This window comes from Denticeps clupeoides, chromosome 14 (genome assembly GCF_900700375.1).
Source record: "Denticeps clupeoides chromosome 14, fDenClu1.1, whole genome shotgun sequence".
In the NCBI taxonomy this organism is placed as follows: Eukaryota; Metazoa; Chordata; class Actinopteri; order Clupeiformes; family Denticipitidae; genus Denticeps; species Denticeps clupeoides.
Window position 1 is genome coordinate 13,606,992 of NC_041720.1, and position 12,972 is coordinate 13,619,963.

At 41.8% G+C, this 12,972-nt stretch overlaps 1 protein-coding gene across 2 annotated transcripts in view; it reads right to left on the reverse strand.

Moving 5' to 3' along the window:
- Positions 1-12,972, reverse strand: part of plcb4b (phospholipase C, beta 4b) — a 70,361-nt gene that overhangs the window by 41,158 nt on the left and 16,231 nt on the right. For both annotated transcript variants that reach the window (XM_029002559.1, XM_029002560.1), the window contains exon 4: positions 3,356-3,453. In XM_029002559.1, the coding sequence (XP_028858392.1) occupies positions 3,356-3,439 (84 nt within the window). In that variant the 5' untranslated portion in view covers positions 3,440-3,453. The remainder of the gene's footprint in view (positions 1-3,355; positions 3,454-12,972) is intronic.

Here is a 12,972-nt window from a genome sequence, read left to right on the forward strand (position 1 = left end):
AAATCTATGAGCACTTTCAAAGAACACAATACTTGAGCTACAATGTTTTTGAGAAACACTCCATAAATCTAAGGTTTTAATTTTTTGGAAAAAAATGTTAAGTTTATGTGAACATGCAGGTAAAAATACCGTTCACACAACAGTAAACTATTGGTTATAGTAATATTACTAATTTAGCAGCACAGATCAGTAGTGATTTTACGTAAATTTGTCGAAAATGTTTAATATATAACAAATGTACATTTTCTTTATTAGAAACAGGAGAGTGGAGTGCCTACCAAAAACCGGTGCGCAAACTTAATTGTTCAGCTGATTGGACTGTAAGGTAAATAAAGTATGTGTGTGTTTGTGTGTGAGTGTGTGTGAGTGTGTGTGCGTGAGAGAGAGAGAGAGAGAGAGAGAGAGAGAGAGAGAGAGAGAGAGAGAGAAAAGAAAAAGAATAGTTTCTCCCTGGCAATTCTTGTGTGCACTGTGTGGGCACTTTGGGGAGAAAGACTGGAGCAGACAGCACAGTTTGTTTCACTGAGCCAGGATCAGTGTGCCTAGGGGGGTATTTTCCCTGCTTTCTGTAAACCCGACGAGGACGAGTGTGGTGCCCTACAAACATACAGCTGTGAAAAAACGCATTTGACCATGCTGGACCCTGCACAAGTAAATACACTTTAAACACAAATGTTGGGTTGACCTGGCGACCTAAGAGAGAGTCTGACCTGAAGCCCTGGCCAAGGTTTCTTTTTTCATGGAAAACCAGTCAGAATGTGTTTCTAATTTGGCACACTGCAACCAACTCAGTCAAATTTAGCAATGCGGCAGACAAAATAAAAGGTCATGACCCCATGTGTCTAATCAGTTCTAATATACTAATGTCAATTTCTCAGACCTCCCTCTTCATTTGTGTGTGCCTCCCCATCTACCCCAACCGAGTGGCATAACACAGATGCATATGACAAATGCATATAAAGATAACATATTACATAAGTACACATAAGCACAAATGTGTATTTGAACTAAGAAAATTGCCATTTATTCCTCCCTCAAAAGAGGGATGAAAAGGTGGTGCTCTCCTAAATCCATGGTCATATTTTCACAATGGTTCAAAATGTTAGGAGTTATAATATAATGTACATATTATCTCATAGTGTAGGCAATACCTTATGGAATCAACTTCACTTAGAGCTAAAATTGCTCATAATGTCAGTCAGATGTAAGGGAAGATAACTTCTTGACCTATTCAGACTGACAGAGTTAACAAATATAATGAAGACATATTTTTCTTGAAGGAATAAAGAAGTCTGCATCACCAATGTAACCTGAGGTCAAGGGGGCTTTAAGGTCTTTCAGCATCAGAACACGGTGTTTCTCATTACAGGTCTATTATATAATATCCCAATCCTTCATTTCCCCTGTTCCCCTTATACCACTCACTAGTATTCCCATTAGGGACATCCAGTACAGGAGCTCGGAAGTGAATGTTCTCCTGATGAACACGGCACATGAAAGAAGATGAAAGTGAGTGCGTGGACCCCACAGCAGCCACAAATAAAAAAGAATAAAGGAGACAGGATGTGTATTCTGGTTTTGGAGGGGGGGTTGCAGACAATGAGCATGTTGCACTCGGCTTCTAACATTGTCCAGGTCAGAGTCACGGCAACCTGCTGGCTCCGTCCTGGCACCTGCCCATCTGCTTTGGGGGCTTCAGTCTCCTTGAGAAAGCTTATTTACATTAGTGTTCCTGGGCAACGCACCAACGACGTTAATTAAAAGGCTCGTCCCCAGCAGGGAAATTCGATTAACAAGATTCATTATTCCGCAACTCCTGACAAATACCCTTATCATCGAGCTGGTGGGGGAGATGTTTTGTTGGCTATCAAGTTATTTTCAGTTCATCAGAGATCCTTCCTCATTAAATCAATCAGTTGTTGGCAGATAAAAGTAATATCACCCCCCCTTTATTAGAAACATTGGACACTTTATTAGGTATGCCTATGTTACACTTGCACTTGTTAATCATCAGCCCATTACCTAATTTAATGGCTGTCAGCTGATATGTCTCTAATAAAGGGGCCACATTAGTAAAATTCACAGGGACAAGCCCCCCCCAGTGGACCCAGCTTTAGACCTTCATGAAACTGCCCTTTGATGCAGCGCTCCAACTCCCCCCCCATTTTTATCACACACACTGATAAAAATATGCCCAAATCAGAGGGATGCGGCTGAACCCTGCCCAGCCTCTCTCTGATGTATATCTGATGTTGGATGTTTACCCAGCTTCATGTCCCCGTCAAGCACGCTGGCCACACCCATTTCCATCTCAGCCCACTTGAGTGGCCTGATTGAGTTATCGCAGGGGAAATGCAGTGAAAAGAGAGGAGGCTTGGGTGGGTGTATCTATCTATCTATCTATCTATCTATCTATTTAGAAAACAGCACATCTAGATAGATAGATAGATAGATAGATAGATAGATAGATAGATAGATAGATAGATAGATAGATAGATAGATAGATAGATAGATAGATAGATAGATAGATAGATAGATAGAACAAGATGTGTTTTTATGATGCATTGATTTATCTAATGATTCATTTTGATTTGATTCGATTCTCAATTATTTCCGCATTAATGTGTACAATTTATACATTTTAATTTACATATCAGATAGAAAAAAAAACATTAATATAATAAAGTAAGTAAGAATAAAGTAACTGTAAGAATAAAATAGGTGCAAAATAATGTCAGAGGTAGCATTCAAAAGAAAATAAACAGGTCATCCAGAATACTTTCTCAGGAGCAATGGCAAAAATGTATTTAAAAAAAACACATCTGCCAGCCCTAGTTTCAACACAAGTTAGTTCCAAACAATTTTGGAACTGATGCAGGGAATTTGTGTGAGTTTGCTGTGATAAAGTCAAGGGGAAGGTTATTTTGTTTTAAACTCCTATATAAGCTTTCACACCCATTAAATTGCACTTACAATCCACTCCAAAAAGCAGCCACTTACATTTGTTTTAAGTATTTCTAATGTAATAAAATTTTGAGAGGGTGGAAGGAGCTCTGAGAAATGGCCAAAGGAAGGGCTTGTCACCAGCCCTTGTTTTAATGCAGTATAGTGCAGAAGATGAATTTGGTGATTGTTGCTCCACTCACACTAAAAGAGTAAGTAATAGGCCATAAAATTCTCAGCAAGGCCAGTTTATGGTAATGCACATGGGACTACAAAGTCTGTAGGGACATCAGTTATGTGATGGTTTGGTAGTATCACACAACAGCAAAAACCAGACCACCCAGCCAAGCTGATGTCTCATATATCTCAAAATTATTGTGACACGTAACCACAGGGCCAAGGCGGGGCTTACCTCATCAAATTTGTCAAACGTTGCCCCCTCCTGCAGGAACTCCGGAACGTTCCGCTGCCAGTTGAACTCGTACAACTTCGTCATGGCTGCTTGCAGACCTGCAGGCAACAAAAGAGAGGGGCTGCTGAGAGAGGCTCCTGGGAAATCGCTTTTTTCCCTCTCCCTTCATCGTGCTGATTAAAGACAGCGTGAGTCACTGATGGGAGGACAGGAAGGCAAAAGGTGATTCTCCAGAGGAACATCAGTGGATGATGCTGTGGGGCCAGAAGGAGGCCTGGGAAGTGAAGTGGTCATGTGAATAAATCCAGGCTGACCCTATGGGCTCTGTGGTTTGTGTGCCTTTATGTACAGGAAGAGTAGAGAAAAATAGTGAACCTTCTATAATAATAAAAAAATATATATATATTTTTTTTTTATTATTACATTGGTAGATTGCATTGCATGGACTCATGGTCAGGATCTGATGACCTGGATCATTTCCAAATACAAAAAAATTTCAAATAACTGTGCATATTTTTTATGTGGCTTTTATTCTGGTCATAATGAGAATAGCCCAACCAACCAGCAAGAATTACAGTTTTGACTGACCATTTGACAGAAATACCTTTTGATATCAGTAAAACAATAAAATCACATGGCAGAATAATTCTGAATGGCTTTAGCCCACTGACTACTACTGCCTGTGCAGAGCGTACGATTTTGAAAAGATGCATCTGAAACAGATAATTGAGGTGTGAAATAATTATTAGATTAGATTTATGAGAATGCCCTGCTATCTCACCTCCTGTGGAATCTGCGAATATTTAATTACATATCGCTCCCTACATCTATTAAATGTCTTGAATGTATGCTTATTTGGACTCTGGTTATTGTTTATATCTTGTATGAACACTGGTTAAATGATTTCGACCCAACAAATCAATGGTAAAAATCAATGCCTGATTCCAACCGCAGGTACAGGAAATGCGTCATTGTAACCATGGCTGTGTAGACACCAGGGGCTATAACTTGGCGCCTGTGATGTGATCAGGTTGGAGAGCCACAATATGAGTGGACAAGAGTGGGGGACGGGAGGGTGCTGCTGTTTTGATCTGCAGGCTGGCCATTTAGAGGGAGCGACAGTGGCAGTCTGATGAAAGAGAGATGGTCAGTTGCGGGATTTAAATGAAAACCTTCTCACGTGCACCATGTATGCATCAGGTGGAGGAGAGCTCTGACGTGGTCAAGTCCCTTTGGCTGTCCTGGATCAGAGAGGAGCGATAAAAGGATTACAGTGGCGCTCTCCTGAGACACGGACTTTAAGTTAACAACAAAAAAAAAAACTGTTTGTACACCACTAAGCCACATCTAAGCAAAAACCCATACAGGCTCCTGCTCACGTACCCTTCAGCAGACTCCCCCACCACAACCCCCCAGAGTGGCCAGAACAGGCAGGCTGGAGCGTTAACCAGCAAGCGCGCCATCAATCAGCGCCCTGTCAGTCGAAGCCTGAGTTATAAAAGCAAAAAACAGCCATGGCACCGAGAGTTCTGTTTGAAATAAATTCATTTTAAAAAATGTGCCGTGTCTCAGTGCTGCTAAGCTCAGAGGAAGTTGGTGCTGCGTACACAGTCAATACTTTTTCATTTAGCGTATCTCTCGGAGGATGCTTCCTTTCGGAGACCCCTGTAGAATCAGTTCGCTATTTTCTCCTGCCAGGGGTCTTGCGAGGACACTGGGGAGATATTGAGTGACTACAGAGCGGCCTTTAAAATGTGCTGCCGTTACCATCTGCGCTGCCCCATTGGGAGCTCAGATAGTGGCTTCCTGTAGATCCGGGCAGGGTCAGAACATAGCATTCCAAGAAGAAAAAAAAACTGGGATACACGTGGCTCAAACTCATGATAATAACACATTTTATTATATCTATTGCTGTATTACCTCATGCATATATTTTCTATTTATATTCTACAATTCAACATATTTCTAACATATTCTACGTTACCTCATATTTGCTTTTATTTGACCACATTTTGTTTGTTTACAAGCCCATAGCCTTCTGTCTGATACTGCATGTGGTGCTTATTATCATTAATTACAGCAGTGTCAATTATTGCACAGACGTTGATGCAAAATACAGAAGCACTTTATTAGGAACACCTATGGTGTTCTGAATACAGTGTTCTGAAAAGCACAAATGGAATATGTATATAAATGCATTTTGCGTGATTATTTTATAATTATGTGGGAAGAATACAGCATGCATTGGTGTACAGTGAAGATCAGTTTAAAGTATGAAAATGAGCTGTGCAGCCTATCATTCTGATTTGCCACTCTATTGTGTAGTGTGGTATGCGATGCAGTGTTAGCTTGCCCTGTTAGATGATGCACACTATTTCATTTCACACGTGCAGTAGTCACATGGCACAAGGGGACAATGACTTCATCGACACTGTAATTGGCGGCAGTGTTGCCAGATATTAGATTGTTTCAAGCGTTTGAAGACTATGCGATATGCATTTAACTGCTGATATGTATTCAACATTAGCATACCTATATGAGAAATTGGTTCATCGACACCTTTTTCTGATGAGCAAAACATGCCCAATCTAGGAACACAGAGGATATCTGCAAGTGCTTGTAAGATCCTACTTCCCACTTTGGAAATTAAAAAAATCTCCAAAACACTTTTGTGAATACTACCGTCTGTAGCTGCCTAACCAAAGAAACTTTTTTTTTTCCGTTAGGCAGTTCTTTGGTTAGGTCGTAATTTAGGTGCCGCAACAAATAAACAAATGTGTGATGTGTGCTCATGTACAGGGCAGTGGACTAACTGTACACACCAACAGATGACCTGCTGCCAGTAACAGTTGATCTTGAATGTGTGTGAATATGGAAGGTGTCCCTAATGAAGTGGTCAATGAGCGTGCGCACCAAGTAGGCCCTCCACAGATAATGAAAAGGACCCGTTGAGAGCAGGAAGCAGATTGGCACCGTAGGTCGAGCAGCTGTAGCTGAGGAGACACGTTCCTGGCCACACATGAAGAGTGCCGAGTGCCTCGGAAATGTGAGTGGAGAGCGCTGCCAATGAGATAATTATAGCGCCGTCCCCTGTTACTGGCAGGTAGGATAATACCCAGTGGTCCCCAGCTTCATAATTGAGCTAAACTTAATGACGGGCTGACTAACTGAACGGCTGTGCAATGATATCTAGGATATATGACTGGGAAATGCACAACTTAAGAGACTCTCCAAGCTACAGCAAGAAATCACCGAATGACTCCATTTGTGAATGTGTGGAAAAATTAAGATTGGGCAAAATAATTCTCTATTAGTGCATTCGCTAGCATCTCAGCAGATCGTCTTTGTGTTTATGAATGACTGCATGTGAATTAGAAAGTCCTGGCTGGGCGGCCCAACATTACATTAACAACACATTGAGGTATTTGGAAAGAGTAAGCTACTCTACCTCTGCGTGCTACAATGTAAAAATGTTTACTATCTGATCCCATTTCATCATCTTATTGTCATCGCGCGATTTGGGGCCACACTCGCAGACATGCTTGGAGCGGAGGAATTAATCGCGGAGGAGCTTGGGAGGAGGACCGGAGCCGCTTGGCCTGATGGAAGTAGGCATGGGAGTGGGACAGAGGACGCGCCGCAGTGTGGCGGGAGGGGAACTCTGGCTCCGTGTGAAGCGGCGGGAAAGGAGGTGAGGGGAGGATGCTGGGGTACAAGGGGCAAGTAAGACGGCTGGTTTGAGGATGGTGTGGGAGAATGGGTCGGATGTGGCACAGACGGAAGCTGTTGCTTGGCTCTGGGTGGCAGGAAGGTGGGGCAGCTGCAGATATTATAGTTGCAGCATCCCACCTGGCCGCCTGACTTTTATACTGGACACTGACCCCCCTCACTTCCGCTTCCGGGTCGCTGTCTACCTGACTGATCTTGCTCCATCTGGGGGGCAGGAGGCGGTTTGTTGGCCGTGACACTTATACATTACGTATTACTGCTTGAACCCAGACTATCGAAGTTTAATTCTGCAAATCCTCTTACTTTCCCTAACTATACCTCAACATACTAATGTTTACATATTTTTAATGTTTTTATTATATTTTGCATGGTGGTGTGGTGATGTGGCCTCACGCCTCCAAGGTTGTTCCCTGTAAATTGAGTCCAAGCTAGAACCCTGCGAGTGTGAAATTCTTCATGCTCTCTGCATGTTGCCGTGGGTTTCTTTCAGGTTCTTCCCGCCATCCACAGTCATACATACTAGGGCTCTGAATTGTCCATAGGTGTGAGTGAATGGTGTGTGTGTGTGTGTGTGTGTCTTGCGGTGGACTGGACTGACTCAGTGCCCAGTTTTCAGTTTGTAGGGCATTAGCGACACCTCAGATTTTTTCAGATCAACTTACCTGTCAATAAAGGTGAGTTGGCAGCAAGACAGTTGGAGCCTAGCGGGTAAGGAAGTGGACTCGTAACCAAAAGGCTGCAGGTTAAAATCCCAAACCGTCAATTTGCCACTGAGGTCCCCTTGGCCAGGTACCGTCCCCACACACTGCTTTTCTAGACGTCTTACCACAGCTCACAAAATGGTGATGGGTAAGATGCAAAGGACACATTTCGTTGTAAGATAAGATAAGATAAGATGATCCTATGTTAGTCGTACAAGTGGGAAATTTACAATTATGTGCACAGTGTGCTATGCTTTCTGTTTTTTCTTATTATTTTTCATTTTATTTTATATATTTACCCTATGACACACCGCAAAAAGAAAAACATTTTTGTTACAAGCTTAGTACCAAAAAATTGAAGATATTACTGGTTGTGCCACATCATTAAATAAAGCGATCTGCTTTCAAAACAGATGACAGTAGTCTTATAGGCTGAAGTATATGAAGGGATGATGAGAAAACTTTGGACATGATTCTGACCTGAAATTAATACAACTAACTAGCAACCAGAACATTCTTAGTTTGTGTGTTGTATTTACTTCAGAACACGTACTTCATGCAACATGGAAACTGTGTTAAGTCCTATTAAATTCATTTTACATGGCAGTGGTGGCCTAGCGGTTAAGGAAGTGGCCCCGTAATCAGAAGGTTGTCGGTTCGAATCCTGAAGTTCAAGGTGCCACTGAGGTGCCACTGAGCAAAGCACCGTCCCCACACACTTCTCCCCGGGTGCCTGTCATGGTTGCCCACTGCTCACCAAGGGTGATGGTTAAAAGCAGGGGACACATTTCATTGTGTGCACCGTGTTCTGTGCTGTGCAGCACAATGACAATCACTTCACTTTCACTTCACTTAACTTAAACCTCTTAATTTAAACTGATCTTTACTAAAAGTGTCCATCATAATCTGCTGATTACATCTGCCAACCAAAACTGTGATATATGCAAAAATCACAAAACCCAGACATTTCAGTAAGTGCAGACTTTTCATATCCACTGGTATTCAAAAGCAAAACAACCGAATTACATCACCACCCTGGGCTCCCTCCAGATGGGAGTGAGTCTGAAGAACTGCGATTGCATTACTCGAAACCCGGTGCATATATCACAGCCAATTACACTACTAAATGACTCAAAAAGTCATAACCCATTTTAATTACAGACATGTCATGGCTCAGCTCGTTTTATGTCTAGTCCTTACAAGGCACAAGATGCAGTACTCACGTTATGGAACAATTAACCGCAAGAATGACTTCACAGTGGATCTGAAACCGGCAGCAACAGTGAGAGCTCAGGAACAGGGGTCTGTCAACAGGTGATAATGAAGAAGAAGAAAAAAAAACACACAGACAAATAAAAAAAATAGTTTCAGCTCAAGGTTCAGACGTCTACGAGGAAGCCCGATGCATTGCTGTCGCCATGGCCCACAGCGGCGGAGTCAACAAAAGCCCACCGCACTGGCTCCACACTTCACTATGCATGAGGGAGCAGACAGGCTTGCTGCCAGACGCATGTGCGACTGCATCAAACAATAGTGCGCCTCCGGCATCTCCAAACTTATTTACCTTTTCAACTGGCAACTGCTCAACCAAACTGCATGGTTGAGATGAACATATTCTGCCGAGGCAGCATTATTCTCAATTAAATAGGAAGCGGAGCTTTATTGCTAAGAAATGAGGCACAATTACATTTAATGTAAAGAGGCCTAGCCATAAACAGAATTAACCTAAATACTGTTTACAGTCTATATCTGTTTTTTTTTTTTTATAAAACTGCCCTTAAAAGAACAGAACATTTATCATATTTTATGAATGTTTTGTTTCATGGTTTTAATAAATGTTAACATTGGCCAATAAACTGGGAGGAATCCACACCACTGAATGTGAACATTTTGTGAACATTATATAAAATGTATTAAATGTTACAGCAAAAATGTCTGTTTCAAAATCACTATTGTGACTGAAGAACAGAATAACTTTGTGATCAATTGTAGGGTGTTTTTTTTTTTATAAAATATTGTATTGTAATCAATTCAAATATCATGAGTGCAATGACAGCCTGGAATTGATCAATCATTACGAAATTTGATTGTTTCTATCAGCACTACACGGCAATTTACAGGATATCACTGTCTGGCAGCATGTTGCATAGAGTGCAATTCGTTTTGGCAAAACTAGCTTTGTGCTATGATGTGTTGTGCTATTTTTCACAGTAACTCTGTAATTGACTGCGATGTCACTAACATGTGTATGCATATGAATGTGACGCGGGAGGTCCTGGTGAACAGTGGAAAATAAGGGCTCTCCCAATTCAAACTCTAAAATCATGATATGATGTTTACGTGCATAAATATTACGCTACAGAAAAAAAGCAACAATTCAACAATCCGAATGCTGAAGTCAGTGTGAATGCAATGCAGAGGAAATGCACACAGTATCAATCCAGATATCATATATATAACTCAATGAATGAGTATGTTGTTGGTATAAACCATGAAATTGACATGCGTTTTTGTATTATGTTACATTATGGTCAGTGGTACCCTTCATCATTCAAACAATCGCTTGCTACAGCCATCAGTGTCATAAAGCAGCCTTTGACCAACTCAAGTGGCCATTAACTGAGCAAACTGCAACCACAACTGTGGGACATATCCACAGTGAAACCAGTTTGCTTTGCATGAAAATGCCATTATCTGCTTTAACGTTTTGCCGCAAACAATGGCCTTGTGTGACTGACTTCCATTTAACTCGTTCATCAGAGCTCCCCAAAGCTGGGAGGAGCCGGGACAGTTATCCAGTGTAAACAGGCGGTGTTTTACAAGGATGAAGATCCGGGCTGTTAACCGGCAGGGGAGGGCGGCTGCCGCGGCTCTGGCGTTGTGGAGGTATGCTTGACCAGTTTTATGGCCTTGAGTGGCAAGCGAGGAACTCTAGGAATAGCGGAAGCACACGAACGGTCGATGTTTAACTCGTGTCATGTGCCCGTGCCGTATTCTGGGCTTAGAGCGGGGTGGGCACAGCAACCAACGGTAAACTTTTAGCCGGAGGCGGACAGGGACCGGTGCAGATATGACAGTAAACATGTAACAGGAGGATGTGTTGATTTAATTCAGAGTGATAATTCTAGGAAATTCCTCTTTCCTCACCCTCACATATGATGTAACCCGAAATCAGAAGCTCTCGTAATAAAAAGGACATGAACAGTCAGCTCAGTCCCCACATTAAGCAAAAAATAAGAACATCCTCGTTGTTCTAGAGGAATGTCAAATCACATGACCTAATCTTAGCCTAAAGCAGTGGCTTGCCTCGGTGTGAGTGTGTGTCTGTACTGTCTAGAGGAAAGCATGCATGGAGTCTCCGTGGACGTGACAAAGAGGAAGCCCCACCTCCCAGCTTGGCATAGTGGGCCGCAGGAGGGTGAGCGGACGGCATGTACCCATCAGGCCGGGGTTTCCTGCCTGCATCTGGACATATGATCTGCTCCCTGTGTGGCAAGAGGAGATTTTCTTGACCAGTAATGACATTCCAGGACATGGCAGCACATTAGTGAGCTTTGCACAGACTGAACTCGCTTATCCAGGGAAAGATCGCCTACACCAGCCCGCCAGGTTTTGCTGAACAAACGCTGTGTTTGTGTCAGGAAATACAAACTCCACTATGAAGACACAGTTCAAAATACAAATTAACTAGTTACCACCCATAATACATTTTTACTACAAAACAACTGTTCAGGTTAGGGCTGCACAATTAATCATTAAATAAATAGTTGGCTTAGAATAATCATTGCAATTATCACCAAACACAACTTGTACTGAGGGTAACAATGACCTTAAACCGCAGTAAATTAATCCATTGTATAAATTGAGAATTATGCCTCCATAACCAGTCTAAATAAGGCAGAATAAATTATAGCAATCAGAGAGATTATTGCTTGCAGCATTCCTCTCAGCCAATCACCATGCCAGGTTGGAACCCAGGAAGTTATTTAGCGTCTAGCACATTTCTTCAAGTAAAACTAATCATATCTGAGATTCTCATGACCCTTTGGGTCACGATAAGAGGTGATAACTTGATGCAGCTTATTAGTCATTGTTCCAGTTTAATGGGTCACTGAAAAAAAATGGTTTAACTTAATAGTCATGCCAGATAAGAGCAACAAGGTGTTATGCATTGGCTGTTGAAAATGTTACTACTGTAAAGGGAAGTTTGCTGGTTCGAACCCTGATCCGCAAAGGTGTTACTGAGGTGTCCTTGATCAGGGTACCGTCCCCACACACTGCTCCCTGGGCGCCTTTTATGACTGCTCACTGCTCACTAAGGGTGATGGTTAAATGCAGAAGACACATTTTGTTCTGCTGTGCTGCAGTGTATCACAATGACAATCACTTCACATTTTTTTCACCTTCATAAATGTATCCTCGCTGTGTCTTGTCCCCCTTCCGGTCATTATGCTTTTCATGCTTTTACTGTGTCTTGTGTGTTAACGTGAGGACATGCATGCCCTGTTTTTGTTACTAGCAAGTAGTGTGAATGCATCCTTACTTCCCTGCCGCTGATACTTGACACTCCATACCTGTACTGTTGTTATTGCACTGCATATATATATTTTGATGTCATGTTTATCATTGGCATCTTGTGCACATCTGTAAATAAGATCCTAATAGTATGTTGATTTTATTGCTTGAATTTATTGTTTTTCACTGTGTTGGCCAGAACCTGTTGTCTGTGTTAACATACTTGGCCGATTAACACTGTTCTGATTCTGAAATAAACAACTCATTTTAGGCCCCGTTGGCTATCTACCCTCCTTATCTTCTTTCACACAACATAGAACAGCAGAAATGTATTAATAATAAACATATTTCTATTTGTTTCTGTATGTCTATTCTATGTGTGTACAGAATTGCAATAAATATGCATTGAGATAATATTGTTTCAGAAGGTCATTGACAATTCTTGTCCCTATTGTCTGAGTTGAATCTTTCACAATCATGGCCGTTTTTGTTCAGACTGAAATTAAACATGAATCAATCATAATATGATCACAAAGTCTTAGGCCAAATGTGCCACTAATAGAGGTCAACGACCTTGGCTCTTAACCAGCCAACCCACAAAGTCAGAAAGATTGAGCCCGATTTATATGAATCCTGCTTTATCGATGGAAACCAGGACTAACTCACTCAAAC